Source organism: Bombina bombina, chromosome 4 (assembly GCF_027579735.1).
Source record: "Bombina bombina isolate aBomBom1 chromosome 4, aBomBom1.pri, whole genome shotgun sequence".
In the NCBI taxonomy this organism is placed as follows: Eukaryota; Metazoa; Chordata; class Amphibia; order Anura; family Bombinatoridae; genus Bombina; species Bombina bombina.
In genome coordinates, this window is record NC_069502.1 from 990,832,815 (window position 1) to 990,851,955 (window position 19,141).

A 19,141-nucleotide genomic window follows, 5' to 3' on the forward strand; every position below is an offset into this window, starting at 1 on the left:
TTTCAAAATCCTTGGAGGTTGAACTTCAGCTCCACAAAGTGCTTTATTAGCGAATGCTGTAAAGTGAAGCGCTGTAAATTGAGGTATAAATCAAACAGTCCCAGACCGGCAATAGGGTAATATCCTCCTTGGGAATGGTGCAAAGTGGATAAACTGGCGACCTCCAGCTCACTATTCAACAACACAATATTCCACATTACCATGTATTTGTTTCAGAATCTTTTATTGAAGCATATCAACAGCACAAGTATGCAACGTTTGGGGATCACAGTCCCTTAATCATGCATCATTAATGGACTGTGATCCCAAAACATTGCATACTTGTGCTGTTGATATGCTTCAATAAAAGATTCTGAAACGAATACATGGTGCTGTGGAATATTGTGTTGTAAATTGAGATATACCTGTATTAGTTTTTGATTGGTCAGCAGGGATTCTTTTGTTCTGGGGGACAGTGAAATCAGTGAAAAGAATTAATATTAAACAATATGCTTAGGGTCAGATTACAAGTGGAGCGCTAAATATCGCTTTTGTGAAAGCAATATTTCCGCTCCACTGAGTTATACCAGCGCACACTGGGAAGCATTGTGCTCACAAGAGTGCGCTTCCATAGGCTCCAATGGGAGCTTCGTTCTGATGCTTTAATCCACGGCACAGAACCAAAGCACAGCGAAGGGGGTATATCACGCAGTGATAGCAGCAAATTGTAAATATATATGCATATACATATATATTTACTGGGAACACACAGTTCCCCTAGACCACAATGTAAAGGCACTTTTCAGTGCTGTTTTTTTCTAACACCCCACACCTGCCAACTTTATCCCCAAAATACTTTTTTTTTTAATAAAATACACACCACTGTATTTTGGGGGCATTTGGGGCACATTTACAAAATTAAGCTGAGATCTGATCACTTATAATGGCTGGTTGCCCGTTTGGGGGCACGCAATAAATTAGCGCTCCACTTGTAATCTAGCCCTTATTTGACAAAATAAAACTGCAGTTTTCCTTGCAAAATTATTCTTATATCAACGTTTTGCCTCTGTAAGTTTTGCAGCAATTATTACAGTGCCAGCAAAAGAGGTACATTAAAGTGAAGGTTAATTTTGTCAAATTAGTGCCCAGTTTTTAATAATCCTATTAAAAACAAGGGCACTTTAATTAATCAAAATTGACATTTCAAGCGTTTTCTTCAAAACTTACCTTTTAATCCTGAGAGCCGCTGCAGTGCTTCCTCCGCTGTCGCAAGTCCTATTCGCGGGTCCAAAATGACGAATCCCGCTTTATCCAATCACATCGTTCCCTCAGGCCATGATCCCCCTGGGGGGATCGCCGTGATTGGAGGAAGCTGGATTCGTCATTTCTGACGTAAGCAGAGGCTTCCGAAGGCCGGAGGAATCGATGGAGCAGCTTTCAGGAATAAAAGGCAAGTTTTTGAAGAAAACCCTTGAAATTACAATTTTGATGAATTAAAGTGCCCTTGTTTTTAATAGGATTATTAAAAACCGGGCACTTATTCATCAAAATTGACCTTCACTTTAAGGCAAGAGTGTAAGGGGTCGATTTATCAATGTGCGGGCGGACATGATCCAATGTAGCGTATCATGTCCGCCGCACATCGATAAATGCAGACAGCATACGCTGTCTGCATTTATCATTGCACAAGCATTTCTATTGAAATGCTTGTGCAATGCCGCCCCTGCACATTCGGGGCCATTTGGCAGCTAGCAGGGGGTGTCAATCAATCCGATCGTATCCGATCGAGCTGATTGCTGTCCGCCACCTCAGAGGTGGCGGACGAGTTAAGGAACAGCGGTCTTATGACCGCTACTTCTTAACTTACATTTCTGGCGAGCCAGAAAGTATGGGGGTAGATAGCAGCGGGTAAATCTACCCCTAAGACTGATGTACTGAGTGCCCAGTTTGGAAGTGGCTGTAAAATGTGGTAGGTTTGTTATTTATGGGTGAAGAGGGAAGCCAAGAGCCACACATAGGGCCCCATTTGTTAAGGCGTCAACCTGGTCTCTTCTCTATTAGCAAATTTGATCACGTTGACTTGCTAGACACAAAAGTTGAACCGACAACCATATTTATTTAAAAAAACAATCAAACCATATTGGGTCATATTCATGAATATTTGAATTTAAGAATCTGAGAACGAATGAGAAGCATATGTAAATGTCACGTGACACACTGCCGCAAATTTAACGCATGTAAAGTGATATAACAAGTTGTATGGAAATGTTATGGAAACTACTGACTCTGTTTGGCTATAAAGCTAAGCAGACATCAAAGACCCGTAAAATACAATTTGGGGAAAAATTGCAGATGAGGTTAATGCTCAGGCAACTTACAAGAAGGATGTTTAACATTGTAAAAAATGTTTCAATGATATTAAGTGCATCACCAATGCCAAGATTGCTTGTAAGAAGAAATTTGCACAGAGTACTGGTGGAGGCCCTGCTTATCTTACAGATTACTTAGATTTTGAGCAAAAAAATGCTCCAACCTCTTTGTACTGAGGTCATCGAATTAACATTTTTCTACAATCCTGACTGCCAAAATATATATGAATCATGGTATGACCCAGTGAAAGTTAGAATGTATACTAATGATCTTCATAATGGAGTCGCATGCCATTTGGACATTCAGTAAGTGGTAGTGTTTTCTATTCCAATATATGTCCTCCCCTTCACCAAGCACATTGGGAACACCAGCATTTTTGTAAAAATTTGATTTGACAGAATGCCATTCCTCTTGTGCGCTTGTAAAACATACATCGAGTGGTAAGATTTAAAAAAGTGCTTTCAACACTGTCTTGACCAGATGACCAGAGAATGTTGTCTGGCTCTTTCCAATAACCAAACTTAACACAGACTGGAAAGATCGGGTGGCAAAAAAGTGTAGAGCAGAAAGTACTTTTAGCATCTCAGGTATTCACAGGAAATCACAAATGGGGACAGCACTTGTTATAGGGGTGCACGGAGGAGACTGACCAAGTCTCAAATAACCATATAAAATGTATCAAATTCCTCCAGCTCCTCAAGTAAAAAAGACCTTTATTAGTATTCCATCATTGGTCAAATAATCAACAGCATCATGCATGAGGAAGGGCTGAGCTAGGCCCGGAAAGTTGCTGTTGATTATTTGACCCATGATGGAATATTTATAAAGGTCTTTTTTATTTGAGGAGCTGGAGGACTTTGTTACTTTTTATTTAGCATCCCAGGTATTGCCTGTGTACGGGATGTTAAAGGCTCAAGAACTTCACTGGCCTCATTTTAAAGAGTCAAAATTGACTTACGGGTCAGCTGGAATCACTGCACAATCTCTCGGTTTGTTAATGCCTCTAGTCCACATCTTGGCAGAAAGATTCTGGGCAACCGACGTCGTCCTTTTTATCAGAATCAGTTCTGCTCCTGCCTCATCTTCTACATGTAGCCTTCTTATATTATGAAGAACACAATAAATGAACATATGTAGCATGTTCTCCATCCTTCTATCAACAACATCACAAACGTATGTTCTGTCAAAACACTTTTAGTTCCTTGAAAGCAAACATGCAGGCTTGGTATACTCATCGTCTATCTGTATCTGCCTTGATGTCTGTCTATCTGTATCTGCCTTGATGTCTGTCTATCTGTATCTGCCTTGATGTCTGTCTATCTGTATCTGCCGTCCTGTTCTGTTGGCACCCTTCATGCTGTTAGTGATTTGTCTCCAACACCTATTAATTCCTCATTTTATGTGTCTCCTAAAAGCTGGCGAAAAATGAATTGCGGAGGTTAACACAAATATAATCACGAATGTATTGATTAATTCATTAATAACTTGTAAAAGTGGCATGATAAATGACTGTCAATGGTAAATCCACACGAGAATTAGCTGTGACGCAAATGGTAAATGAAGGCATGTTCGCTGGCGCACACAATCTATTAATTTTAATTTAGTTGCAAAGACATCTGTGGTACGAAGTGATGAAGATCAAAGCAGATGATCTGTATCTGATAAACTAGTGATAGCCGCTGTGAGGGAACGCCATGTGCATGGTTTTTAAACCTATAGATAGAAAAGGATAAATAGGTCAAAATTTAAATCTATGGGGGTGCATTTCAATTTGAAATAGAATCATTTTTGCAATATGCTTCCATTAGCAAAAATTCTTTTAGTAAAAGTCATTACTATTTTTCAGCAGCATATGTACATATCCTTGCGAGCTGGCAGTGGTGTATTTTGCTTCTGAAGACTTAATATCACAGACTAGTATACGTATACCCTGTGAGCTTGTGCACATGCTCAGTAGGATCTTGCTCTTTAGAAAGAGTGGATATAAAAAGACTGTGCAAAATGTAATAATGGAAATAAATTGGAAAGTGTCTTAAAACTGTATGCTCTATCTGAATCATAAATATTTATTTTGCCTTGAGTGTCCCTTTAACTGTATCCTTTGAATGTAAACTCTGTTACTCTACAAGGGTTGTAATGACATACTATATATATATATACTAGTCCTAAAGCCCGTTCACACGGGCCGTGTGGTTTATTTTTATTTTTATATTCTCTCTCTCCCCTATCTCTCTCTCTCTCTCCCCTCTTTCTCCCCCCCTGTCTCTCTCTCTCACTCTCTCTCCCCTGTCTCTCTCTCTCCCCTGTCTCTCTCACTCTCTCTCCCCTGTCTCTCTCACTCTCTCTCTCTCTCTCTCTCTCCCCCTGTCTCTCTCTCTCTCTCTCTCTCTCTCCCCCCTGTCTGTCTCTCTCTCTCTCCCCTGTCTCTCTCTCTCTCTCTCTCCCCCTGTCTCTCTCTCCCCCCTGTCTCTCTCTCTCCCCCCTGTCTCTCTCTCTCCTCCCTGTCTCTCTCTCTCCTCCCTGTCTCTCTCTCTCCTCCCTGTCTCTCTCTCTCCCCCCTGCCTCTCTCTCCCCCCTGTCTCTCTCTCTCCCCTGTCTCTCTCTCTCTCCCCTGTCTCTCTCTCTCTCCCCCCTGTCTCTCTCTCTCCCCCCTGTCTCTCTCTCTCTCCACCCTTTCTCTCTCTCTCTCCCCCCTGTCTCTCTCTCCCCCCTGTCTCTCTCTCCCCCTGTCTCTCTCTCTCTCCCCCCCTGTCTCTCTCTCTCTCCCCCCTGTCTCTCTCTCTCCCCCTGTCTCTCTCTCTCCCCCTGTCTCTCTCTCTCCCCCTGTCTCTCTCTCTCCCCCCTGTCTCTCTCTCTCCCCCCTGTCTCTCTCTCTCTCCCCTGTCTCTCTCTCTCCCCTGTCTCTCTCTCTCCCCTGTCTCTCTCTCTCTCTCCCCTCTCTCTCTCTCTCTCTCCCCCTCTCTCTCTCTCTCCCCTGTCTCTCTCTCTCTCTCCCCTGCCTCTCTCTCTCTCTCCCCTGTCTCTCTCTCTCTCTCTCCCCTGTCTCTCTCTCTCTCTCTCTCTCTCTCCCCTGTCTCTCTCTCTCCCCTGTCTCTCTCTCTCTCTCTCCCCTGTCTCTCTCTCTCTCCCCTGTCTCTCTCTCTCTCTCTCTCCCCTGTCTCTCTCTCTCTCTCTCTCTCTCTCTCTCTCTCTCTCTCTCTCTCCCCCCTGTCTCTCTCTCTCTCTCCCCTGTCTCTCTCTCTCCCCTGTCTCTCTCTCTCTCTCTCTCTCTCCCCTGTCTCTCTCTCTCCCCTGTCTCTCTCTCTCTCTCTCTCTCTCCCCTGTCTCTCTCTCTCCTGTCTCTCTCTCTCTCTCTCTCTCTCTCTCTCTCTCTCTCCCCTGTCTCTCTCTCCCCTGTCTTTCTCTCTCTCTCTCTCTCTCTCCCCTGTCTCTCTCTCCCCTGTCTCTCTCTCTCTCTCTCTCTCTCTCTCTCTCTCTCTCTCTCTCTCTCTCTCTCTCCCTCCCCTGTCTCTCTCACTCTCTCACTCTCTCCCCTGTCTCTCTCACTCTCTCCCCTGTCTCTCCCCTGTCTCTCTCTCCCCTGTCTCTCTCTCCCCTGTCTCTCTCTCACTCTCTCCCCTCTCTCTCTCCCTCCCCTGTCTCTCTCTCTCTCTCTCTCTCTCTCTCTCCCCCCCTGTCTCTTTTCTCTCTCTCCCCTCTTTCTCCCCCCTGTCTCTTTTCTCTCTCTCCCCTCTTTCTCCCCCCCCTGTCTCTTCTCTCTCTCTCCCCTGTTTCTCCCCCCCTGTCTCTTCTCTCTCTCTCTCCCCTCTTTCTCCCCCTGTCTCTTCTCTCTCTCTCTCTCTCTCTCTCTCTCCCCTCTTTCTCCCCCTGTCTTCTCTCTCTCTCCTTTCTCTCTCACTCTCTCCCCTGTCTCTCTCACTCTCTCCCCTGTCTCTCTCACTCTCTCCCCTGTCTCTCTCACTCTCTCCCCTGTCTCTCTCACTCTCTCCCCTGTCTCTCTCACTCTCTCCCCTGTCTCTCTCTCTCTCTCTCTCTCCCCTGTCTCTCTCTCTCTCTCTCCCCTCTCTCTCCCCTGTCTCTCTCTCTCTCTCTCCCCTGTCTCTCTCTCTCCCCTGTCTCTCTCTCTCTCCCCTGTCTCTCTCTCTCTCTCTCTCTCTCTCCCCTGTCTCTCTCTCTCTCTCTCCCCTGTCTCTCTCTCTCTCCCCTGTCTCTCTCTCTCTCTCTCCCCTGTCTCTCTCTCCCCTGTCTCTCTCTCTCTCTCCCCTGTCTCTCTCTCTCTCTCTCCCCTGTCTCTCTCTCTCTCTCTCTCTCTCTCTCTCTCTCTCTCTCTCTCTCTCTCTCCCCTGTCTCTCTCTCTCTCTCTCCCCTGTCTCTCTCTCTCTCCCCTGTCTCTCTCTCTCTCTCTCCCCTGTCTCTCTCTCTCTCTCTCCCCTGTCTCTCTCTCTCTCTCTCCCCTGTCTCTCTCTCTCTCTCTCTCTCTCCCCTGTCTCTCTCTCTCTCCCCTGTCTCTCTCTCTCTCTCTCTCTCTCTCTCTCTCTCCCCTATCTCTCTCTCTCTCTCTCCCCTGTCTCTCTCTCTCTCTCCCCTGTCTCTCTCACTCTCTCCCCTCTCTCTCTCCCCTGTCTCTCTCTCCTCCTGTACCTGCTCCCCGCGCTGCTGTTAAGGCTGCTGTTAAGTTCTCCTGCTCCCCGCGCTGCTGTTAAGGCTGCTGTTAAGTTCTCCTGCTCCCCGCGCTGCTGTTAAGTTCTCCTGCTCCCTGCGCTGCTGTTAAGTTCTCCTGCTCCCCGCGCTGCTCTTTAAACAGCGGAGGTGCGCGTGCGACGTCGGGTGGGTGCGCGTGCGAAGGTCTCTCAGCTGTGGGCTGTTTAAACAGCGGAGGTGCACGTGCAGGAAGGCCAAGTGTTTGTCTCTACTGCGCATGACGGCTTCAGACAAACACTTGGCCTTTTATAATATAGGATATATATATATATATATAGAGAGAGAGAGAGAGAGACACTGACTGTCATGGAAAGGTTTATAAAACAGATAGCAAGCTTGACAAAAGATGTACATCAAAGGTTTGTTTATTAAAACATTCATTTTGAATTTTGTGTCCCTTTAAGAACTAAAAATACAGTATATTTTATTTTTACTAATTATAATTTCATTCTCGCTATGCTACACATATGATTATTTAAAAACAGTTAAAGGGATACTAACCCACATTTTTCCTTTCATGATTCAGAGCAGGCAATTTTAAGCAACTTTCTAATTTACTCCTATTATCAATTTTTCTTTGTTCTCATGTTATCTTGATTTGAAAAAGCAGTAATAAAAGGTTAGGAGCCGGCCCATTTTTAGTTCAGAACCTTGGTAGAGCTTGCTGATTGGTTTGCTACATTTAGCCACAAATCAGCAAGTGCTACCCAGGTGCTGAACAAAAATTGTCCTGCTCTAAAGCTTACAGTACTGCTTTTTCAAATCAAGATAGCATGAGAACAAAGAAAAATTGATAATAGGAGTAAATTAGAAAGGTGCTTAAAATTTCATGCTCTATCTGAATCATGAAAGAAAAAAATTGGGTTTAGTGTCCCTTTAATAAGAAACATAATGCAAAAAATCTGCTGCACTTCATCACCAGTTAGCTATAATTAGCTTTTCTTGCTTTTCTTTCTCATATCTTCCCATTTAGTCACAGATTTTCTGCGAGTTGGGTGCTGCTGAAGATCAACCTTACCCAGGAAGCTATAACTGAATATGTTTTGTGAATTAAATTTCACCTCATTTGTCTCAGACTTTTAGGAAGCCATTTTTTTTCTGTTTTCTGTTTTTCCTACCCCGTAAATCAGCAATGACCAACTTCCTAACACATGAGGGCTGCAGGTCAATATTTTCGAATATATATAGAATCTATAAAATATTATAGAATCTATATATAAATCAGCTGATTATTTCACCTGTGCTCCATTTCAGATATCCTGAAAATCTGGCCTGTTAGGAAAGTCTGCTTTGTCTCCTGTTCTTAGGGTTGATACCTCAGCCATGTTTTCCTGAACACTTATGAGTTACACATGCTGCAGGGTATGCAGGGAGGAACATGAATAGTGCTGTGCAGGGTCACTATTCCCCTCTGCACACCCTTCAGCATGTGTAACTATGGTTGCCACCTCGGCCATGTTTTCCTGGACACTTACGAGTTACACATGCTGTAGGGTTTGCAGGGAGGAACATGAAAAGTGCTGTCCAGCGTCACTATTTTTGTACTGTCCAGCAGCACAATGCATGTTGCCCTCTGCACACCCTGCAGCATGTATAACTTATAAGTGTCCAGGAAAACATGGCCGAGGTGGCAACCCTATGTGTAACTCATAAGTGTCCAGGAAAACATGGCCGAGGTGCCAAGCTGTTCTCCAGTCCAGAAGGCTCATTTTATTTTTGGCAACCTCGGGCCACAAAGGCTTGGGCAGAGGGCCACATGGGGCCATTGGGCCGCAAGTTGTCCATCAGTGGCATAAATGTTTCTTTTTGCCTCCAGATATGATATCTTCATTTTGCAGGTGTAGTTACAACACTAGGCATTTAGATTATCTGAATTCCTTTTTTTTGGTTCATAATTGTTTTTATTACAAACTAGGTGTATTTTCTTTGCCCAAATCTAAACTGGAATCACATTTAAAAACTTTTTTTTCCAGTCCGTTAGTATTTCTATGCTTCCATGCAAGCTCGGGTAATATTTTTACTTTTTTCTACATGTCTGAGTTGCAAAAAAATATGTTTATTATATAATAAGAAGAAAATATATTTCTACAAGTGTATAACTAGTATTGCAGGTTTTTCAAGGTGTTTTATTTCCACAGGATTTTCAAAATGGAAGCAAAAGATGCATAGCATAAGTTCATATCTACTAAAGTATTTCTTAAATGATAATGTCATTTCTTTGTTATTGTGAATGGAGAAGTAGATTAAATTGTTATTTTGCATAAATTGTGTACTAATCATCACTTTTTTTTTTACAGTGCAAAACAATCATGGTCTATTAACAAACCATTTTCTAGGTAAGAAAATTGTCTCTTTATTTTATATGTCTGTTCAGTGTAATCAGTAGGGCTCAGTAGATGGCTGAAAAAAGTACAGTTTATTTGAAGTGTCAGAATATATATATTATGGTCAGAAGAACCTTCTTTCTCCCAAGGTCTTCCTGTTGATTACAGAGGGCTGAATTACAAGTGTTGCACTAACTGTTGCGTGAGAGCGATATCCGGTTCTTGCGCTTGTCATATTAGCACAACTGAAACCCTTGCGTAAAATGTAGTGTGTGTATGTATGTATGTATGTATATATATTAGCCAGTAGCCCAGTATTCCAACCTTTGAGGTGTGTTCAATACCTGGGTGCTGTCCTCAATATTGTACATATGTTAACTTTTTGTTTAGAAAAAAATCCTGTGTGTGCCCTTCTAAACAAAAAGTTTATATATATATATATATATATATATATATATATATATATATATATATATATATATATATATATATATATGATATACTATATATATATATATATATATATATATGTAAATGTGTACACATGTGTATTTATGTTTTTTACTGTATATATACTTTACATATTTTACATTACAATGATCTTTACTTACAGAACTATGAAATGTTTATTGTAAATACATATATATATACACAGTATATATATATATATATATATATATACATACCATTCTTAATTATCCTTAGAAGATGTGTGTATATATATATATATATATTAAAGTATGTACAATAATTTTTTAATAATTATTATTAATATTTTTAAAATATTCTATATGTAATATTTCAATAACGCACATTGAGGTTAGTAATACTTCATGTGTGCCAATCCGACACTGTGTTAGACCTAAATCGCAAAACACAAAGTGCGATACGCATATTATACATTCCTATATTCTTCACATAAAGAAAATGTATTTTAATTATTTAATATATATATATATATATATATATATATATATATATATATATGATAATGTTAATGTAGAAGATATCTATACCTATATATATATATATATATATATATATATATATATATATATGTATATATAGGTATATACAGATTTATATAGAAATATGTATTTACATTAACAACTACATTGTTCTGTGAAGTAAAAAACATTGGAATGTGAAATATGAATAACTCCTGTCAAGTTAGTGCACGAGCAATAGGTGTTGATATCACAACATTTTTTGTTTAGGGTGTCTCGGATTTCGAAAATGCTAAATAGTGTGCTACTTGTAATCTGGCCCATAATTGGGTAAAATAAATCATGTTACTTGTGCTATATGTTAACTTGCATAATTGCCCCTTTTTACTCCTTATTTAAAGGGACATTTAACAGTAAAGAAAGGTTTAATAGATATGTTCAAAGCAAAAATTAGCCTGAGGATAATAAACAGATGTATTTTTAAAAATTATATTAGTTGTTTAAATAAATATAAAAAAAAATTAAAGGGACATTAAACACTAATAAATGCTAGATAGAATGATGCATTCAAAGAAGAGATTAGTCTGAGAATAACGTGTAGAAGTATTTGTTAAAGTTTCATGAGCTATTTAAATATTGACAAAATAAGTGTAAAGTTTTAGTGTCTATAGGACAATGGGAGCTGCCATGTTGTAACTTAGGTTACCTTCTCTGCTGTGGCCAATTAGGGACAGTTATAAAAAGGTTAATAAAGTGTGCAGCCAATGACTGTGTGAAATATAACAGTGTTCTGCACTTCCATTTCTAACAGGAACTAAAATGCTCACAATTTCAGAATGAAATTATAGGAAAAGGGGACAAAATAAATAAAGTATATTGCAGACTTTTTTTATATATTCGATTTAGTCATTTTATATTACCATCTCAAAGTGTTTAATGTCCCTTTAATAGCCATATGCCGATGAGCTTAATCACTATAATAAATATCATTCAGTCTCTTTTTTCTAAGTTTTTTTTTTCACTAGTTAAAGTGCTCTCTAGTACCATATATATATATATATATATATATATATACGATTTTATAATTTTGTATTACCATCTCTAAGTGTTTAATGTCACTTTAAGTGTAAAATGTTGGTGTCCATAAAGCAATGGTCCACCATGTTGTTAAGTATAGAGTTTTCACTTCAACTTCTAATAGGAATTGGAAAGTCCACCATTTTCAGAGTTACATTACAGGAAAAGGGGAGAAAAGAAATAATTAAAGTACATTTTAATGACCCTTTAAGAATTTTTTCTTTTTTTTCTTTCAAGGAGAACGTGAACCGTACATTGAAATATTTGAGCAGCCCCGGCAACGAGGGATGAGATTTAGGTATAAATGTGAAGGAAGGTCTGCTGGCAGCATCCTTGGAGAACGCAGTACAGAAAATAACAGGTCATACCCATCAATCCAGGTAACATTGTTACTATTTATGCAGAAGCCAACATTATCCTTCATTCATTGTAAGCTTACAATATAGAGACATGGAAAAACAAAATACTCCTATTACACACAGCATAGTATCAAGTCATAAAAGTGTTTTTGTTCTACCCATGCTGTGCAGGAAACTTTTATAACTTTTTATTAGGGATGCACCAAAGTTTCGGCCGAAAATTGCATTTTTGGCTATTTTGGTTTTCGTTTTTTTTGCCTGTTATTTTCGGTAAAATTATTGTATAGCATGTTTCAAATTTGATGCTAGCCTAGAGCTGCTGTTTAAGTTTATTATTTGACTTACTGTTCTGCATATAATGAGTTTTCTAGGACTATACTTTATTTGGATAATTGGTAAAAAAAAACCTGTTAAATATGATTGTTACATAGAACTAAATGAAGAATAATACAGTATATTAATATTTATAATTGTTTTAAGTAGGGATGCACCAAAATTTTGGTCGCAGAAACATATGGGCCAAAAATGGCATTATTTTTTGCCTGTTTTTTTTTTTTCTTGGTAAAATTATTGTGTAGCATATTATTGTGTTAGGATATTATTGTCCAGTTTTAGTGTGTTACTTTCAATAAAAGGGTGGGCTTTTTTATTGGCTCTAATTATGCAAAAAAATAAAATAAAAATGATTAATTTGAAAAAATACATTTTCGGTATCAGTTTCGGTTTTCAGCCAAGTGCATCCTGGATTTTCGGATTCGGTTTCGGTCCAGAATTTTCATTTCGGTGCATCACTACTTTTTATTATGCTTTTATGGCAAGCCAACTTGTAACCAGAGCTCACTCTAAAGGGAACGTTTCTCAAAGTTCTCAAGTAGAGAACCTGTCCACCTGCAATCATCACTTAACAATAACATTGCACAAGAGATCCCAGTAGAGAGCAGGGCATGTCAATCACTCATAACAAGCAAGTATTGGTGTTATAAATCTCACCACCTCTGAGGTGGCAGAGAGAATAATGAAGTAATTTCTGCTGCTTAAATTTGTGGTTGCAGGCTCCCTCATGCAAACATATACAGCAAAGCCCAAAAGGGAAACAGTAAAGGCAAAATTAAAGGTTGTGATTTTGATACAGCATGCAATTTTTAACAACTTTCCAATTTACTTCTATTATCTAATGTGCTTTGTACTCTTAATATCATTTGTTAAAAAGCATACATAGGTAGGCTGGGGAGAAGCAGTGGGCAGTTCGGAACTAGCTGTTATTTGTTGGCTGCACATATATGCCTCTTGTCATTGGCTCACCCAATGTGTTCATCTAACATAGATATTCTGCCCGATATTACCTAACAGTATAAACTTATCTAGTTTGTAGGATAGCCTTATGCTTGTCCCAGGCATTTTTAAAGTCCCCGACCAGTGTTTGTCATTACTACCTCTTGAGGAAGTTTATTCCATAAATCAATCACTCTTTCTGTAAAGAAGTGCTTCCTCAAATTACTCCAAGAGCTAGCTCCCAGCAGTGCATTGCTGCTTCTTCAACAAAGGATACAAAGAGAATAAAGGACATTTTATAAAAGAAGTAAATTGGATAGTTGTTTAGTTTAAAATTGTATACTCTATCTGAATCATGAAAGAAAAATAGGTTTCATGTTTATTTGCTTAAATCTTCCCCTAAGAATATAAATTATGTCAGGGGATATGTTGTGTCCTTTAATGCAATGTAAGACCAAATAAATTATAATTAATGATATATATTTCTTCTACTAGACATGACGAGTCCACGGATTCATCCTTACTTGTGGGATATTATCCTCCTGCTAACAGGAAGTGGCAAAGAGCACCACAGCAGAGCTGTATATATAGCTCCTCCCTTCTCTCCACCCCCAGTCATTCTCTTTGCCTATACTAAGTAATAGGAAGAGGTAAAGTGAAAGAGGTGATTATATTTTTTGTTCAAAACTTCAGTCACCTCTGCACCTTTTAGCTTTTCTTTTCTCTTCCTATACATTCGGTCGAATGACTGGGGGTGGAGAGAAGGGAGGAGCTATATATACAGCTCTGCTGTGGTGCTCTTTGCCACTTCCTGTTAGCAGGAGGATAATATCCCACAAGTAAGGATGAATCCGTGGACTTGTCGTATTGTAGAAGAAATACATTTATCAGGTAAGCATAAATTTCCTTTTTATTTCCTAAATACAACAGGGAAGACTAGGGAGCTAAAAAATACAAACCCAGAAGCCTTACCTTTTTTTGGGGTGTGTTTAATGCTTTTCCCCTTCCTCCATGCGCAAGAGCTAAATTATGCATATAGGATCCAAAAACCCAAAGGCCAATTATAGTCTCAATGGTACATTACTGACTGTAACCAAAGAATAAAGGGACTTGGGAATTATTATTTCAGATTATTTAAAATTTGGTACACAATGCTGCAGTGCAGCCAGTAAGGCCAGTCGAATCCTTGGTTGCATTGGAAGAGGTATTAGTAGCAGAAATTGCAAGGTTCTTATGCCACTTTACAGATCATTAGTTAGACCAAATCTGGAATACTGTGTACAGTTCTGGAGACCATATCTTCAGAAATATATAAATAAACTAGAAGCTGTCCAAAGGAGGGCTACTAAAATGGTACATGGTCTAAGATATATAACGTACAAAGAAAGACTCTATGATCTAAATATGTATAGTTTAGAGGATGGAAGGGAAAGAGGTGACATGATAGAAACCTTCAAATATATGAAGGGACTTAATAAAATAGAAGGGTAGCAGATTCAGGAGAAATTTGAGGAAGCATTTTTTTACAGAAAGGGTGGTGGATTCATGGAATAAACTTCCATTTGAGGTGGTAAACACAAAGACTGTAAAGGAATTCAAAATTGCCTGGGACATGCATAAGGCTATCCTAAGGAAAAAGTAACATGTAATATGGGTAAACTTGATAGGCCTTTTTGGTTCTTATCTACCGTCAAATTCTATGTTTCTATGTTTCCATATACCATTTTTTTTTTAAATAACATTTTTATTGAGAATTCGGTTCAGATATACATCGTCCTGTTATAAAGAGGAGATACTTTATATTTTGTATGTCCATATACCATTTTAGTTAGAAAGCAGGAAAGAAAGAGAAGGAAACTAAGAAAGTGCTACTTAAAGGGCCAGTCAAGTCCAAAATAAACTTTCATGATTCAAATAGGACATGTAATTTAAAACAACTTTCCAATTTTTTTTTTATCATCAAATTTGCTTTGTTCTTGTGGTATTCTTAGTTGAAAGCTAAACCTAGGTAGGCTCATATGCTAATTTCTTAGACCTTGAAGGAATCTGAATGCATTTTGACAGTTTTCACCACTAGAGGGCATTAGTTCATGTGTGTCATATAGATAAAATTGAGCTCACGCACGGGAAGTTACCTAGGAGTCAGCACTGATTGGCTAAAATGTAAATCTGTCAAAAGAACTGAAATAAGGGGGCAGTTTGCAGAGGCATAGATACAAGGTAATTACAGAGGTAAAACATGTATTATTATAACTGTGTTCGTTATGCAAAACTGGGGAATGGGTAATAAAGGGATTATCTTTTTAAACAACAAAAATTCTGGGGTTGACTGTCCCTTTAAGAAACTGATATTGGAGTTTTAGAAAGAATGATATGTTTTATTTATCTTGCTTACCATAGCAGCACCAAGCAGTAGAATACATGAGTGGGCAAACATGCAAAAGTTTCATTCAGAAGCCAACAAAGAGTAGAGACATTTTCTTCCAAATCAGGCCAGAGCAGTGGCTCAAATGCTCTCTAGAGAAAAATGTATCAAGCTGCAGATAGACAAGATCTTAAGCAGAGAACCTGTCTGACCACAATCTTCCCTTGCAACACAGCATTGATTGGCGCATTCGTTTTCTTGTGCAGCTGTGGAAGAGCAGGGTCTTTCAGTCAACAAGTTTGGGTTGCTTTATTTCTGCCACCTCAGAAACTGCTTCTTAAATTTTGTGACTGCACCACAACATCTCAGAAACTGAGAATGCAAGCTCAATCATTTTCCCAATAGAACTCTAACCTGCAAATGTGCACAGAGCTAAAGAGATGTCATCTTCAGCTGTTCAGTTAGTAGAAACTTTCAGCTAGATTACGAGTTTTGAGCGCTATAGGGATTTTAACGACTGCCACAAACGCGGCGTTATTTCACCTCCCAATAGCGCTGGTATTACGGCTTGTACTCGCGATATGGTTGCGTTGAGCTCCATACCACACCGAAATCAAGCGCTGCCGTTACGTGCGCGTGCACGATTTCCCCATAGACATCAATGGGGAGAGCCGGCAAAAAAAAAGTCTAACTGCATCGCGAAATGAAAAGCTCTGTAACTTAGCCCCATTGATGTCTATGGGGAAAATAAAACTAATGTTTAAATCTAACACTCTAAACACCCCTAATCTGCCACCCCCAACATCGCCGCCACCTACATAATATTATTAACCCCTAATCTGCCACCCCCAACATCGCCACCACCTACATACAGTTATTAACCACTAATCTGCCACCCCCAACATTGCCGCCACCTACATACAGTTATTAACCCCTAATCTGCCACTCCCAACATCGCCGCCACCTACATAATGTTATCAACCCCTAATCTGCCGCCCCCAACATCGCTGCCACCTACATAAACTATTAACCCCTAATCTGCCGCTCCCGATGTCGCCGCCACTATACTAAAGTTATTAACCCCTAAACCTCCCACATCACTACCACTAAATAAATTAATAAACCTAACACTAAATCTAACGTAACTCTAACACACCCTAACTTTAACATAATTAAAATACAGCTAAACTAAAAATACAATTATTAACTAAATAATACCTATTTTAAACTAAATACAAACTTTCCTGTGAAATAAAACCTACGCTAGCTACAATATAACTAATAATTTATTTTTATTTCACAGGTAAGTTTGTATTTATTTTAACTAGGTAGACTAGTTATTAAATAGGTATTAACTACTTACTAACTACTTAGTTAAAATAAATACAGACTTACCTGTGAAATAAAACCTAACCTGCTTTACACTAAAACCTAACATTACAAAAAAAAATAAACACGAAATTACTATAAATAAAAATAACTAAATTACATTAAAAAACAAACGCTAAATTACAAAAAAAATGTAAAAACCTAATCTAATAGCCCTATCAAAATAAAAAAGCCCCCCCAAAATAAAAAACCCTAGCCTACAATAAACTACCAATAGCCCTTAAAAGGGCCTTTTGTGGGGCATTGCCCCAAAGATATCAGCTCTTTTACCTGAAAAAAAATACAACCCCCCAAAAGTAAAACCCACCACCCCCACAACCAACCCCCACAAATAAAATAAATAACTATCTAAAAAAAACCTAAGCTAACCATTGCCCTGAAAATGGCATTTGTATGGGCATTGCCCTTAAAAGGGCATTTAGCTCTTTTACATGCCCAGACCCTAAACTAAAAATATAACCCACCCAATAAACCCTTAAAAAAACCTAACACTAACCCCCTGACGATCCACTTACAGTTCTTGAAGTCCCGCTTGAAGGATCCATCCAGCCGGGGAAGTCATCATCCATGCGGCAAGAAGTCTTCATCCAGGCGGCCTCTTCGACCTTCATCCAACCGGCGAAGTCCTCATCCAGGCGGCAAGAAGTCTTCATCCAGACGGCATCTTCTATCTTCATCCATCCGGCGCAGAGCGGGTCCACCCTGAAGACATCCGGCGCGGAGCATCCTCTTCATAGGGTCGCCGCTGTAAACTGAAACTTCAATGCAAGTGACGCAATCTAAGATGGCGTCCCTTGCATTCCTATTGACTGAAAGATTTCAATCAGCCAATAGGAATTAGAGCTGCTAAAATCGAGCTCTCATCCTATTAGCTGTTCCAATCAGCCAATAGAATGAGAGCTCAATCCTATTAGCCCATATCTTACACTTATATGAACTGTTGCTTGAAAAAATAGGTGTACCCAAGGTTTCTTTAGTCCATCTGATTCTAGTAATGGCTGATAATTTTAGTGTTTTGGAATTCAAAAGATAAAAACACATAGATATAACATATTGATTGGAATAATCAGAAAATACATCTCATTCATGATAGTAGGCTAAAGGTATAGGCACTTTGCAAATGTATTAACCTTTTCTTCAAACAATACCTCTCTCCGTCACCAAGGCATACAAAGTATGGCTTGTGTGTCTGGATGAAAGAGCAAACCTTGAATCAGTAGACCTAAATATAGACTACAGTATTTGTCTATGGCCATACTCACTAGAAGAAGGAAACTGGGATTTCTTGGTCATAGGGCAGCATTGCCATCAACTCCACTTTGTCTTTTTGAACTTTCCATAGAGCTTCAAAGATGAGAAGTAAAGAATGAATCAAATAAACTAGAAGGAAATGTATACGTTTCTGGGAGAGAAATTTGACTGACAAGCCTCTCTACCTAATAAATTTACTTTGAAGCCATCATCTGTCACTGAAGTCCCTGAATGCTGGGTCATAAGATGAATGATTGAACTCTTTTGAGACGACTCTCTTCCTGTCACAGGTGCTTCCTATCAAGATAGTCTGCCTGACGATTGTTTCTGGCAAGCTGACCAATCTTATGTCCAGAAGATATCTTTGTAACCACTGCATAATCTATATGGCTATTTTCTTCACATGATTCTAATGTAATCACTTCATGGATGTTCAAGAGCACTTCTGTATTGTGCAGATTACCTTGAATATGTAGAAGAGCCAAACATCAGAGTTTAACTCATTCTTTGCATCAGCAGGTGAATGGTTGTGAGAAAAATGTGTCTCCACTGATTATAATAACAAGAGGCGGTTACAAATCTGTATGAATTTTGCAGCAAGTTTTTCAAGAGGTATTTGTTTTCAAAAGAGGAAACAATTACTGTAAGTATCACTTCAAAGTTTGTTGTATATCTCCAAAAAGAAAACAAGTCCACTTCTTTTGCCTCAGCGATGATTAAGTTCCAGCATCCATCATCTGTCTCCATGGTCAAAGCTTCCATTTGCCTTCAAAAAAAACAAACTAATTAATGGGTCCTTTTCTTGTGGATTCTTTTATTGAAGAATCAGATTCTTCAATTCCAGGCAGGAAATGGAGATAAATAGCAAAGTATTTAAGAGATAAATAGCATACTTTTGAGGCACTATTGCAGCTGACAAAATATCTCATCTTAGATGTTTCCATGGCCAGTATATTTAGCAATGTTGCCAGTGCAGCCCAGTGCATGACCTCTGGCCTAGTCTTAAAACTAGGGCAGCACATTGTATATGTAGGTGAAATTCATTAACAAATTAATGTTTTTAACTTATGCCAAACATGGTCCTCCTGAGTATGCAGATCTCCGATT

The 19,141-nt window shown here is 39.2% G+C and overlaps 1 protein-coding gene across 1 annotated transcript in view; it reads left to right on the forward strand.

The window, feature by feature from the left end:
- REL (REL proto-oncogene, NF-kB subunit) overlaps positions 1–19,141 on the forward strand; it is a 149,052-nt gene that overhangs the window by 39,273 nt on the left and 90,638 nt on the right. The window contains exons 2-3 of the mRNA XM_053712043.1: positions 9,348–9,386; positions 11,636–11,778. Of these exons, the coding sequence (XP_053568018.1) occupies positions 9,348–9,386; positions 11,636–11,778 (182 nt within the window). The remainder of the gene's footprint in view (positions 1–9,347; positions 9,387–11,635; positions 11,779–19,141) is intronic.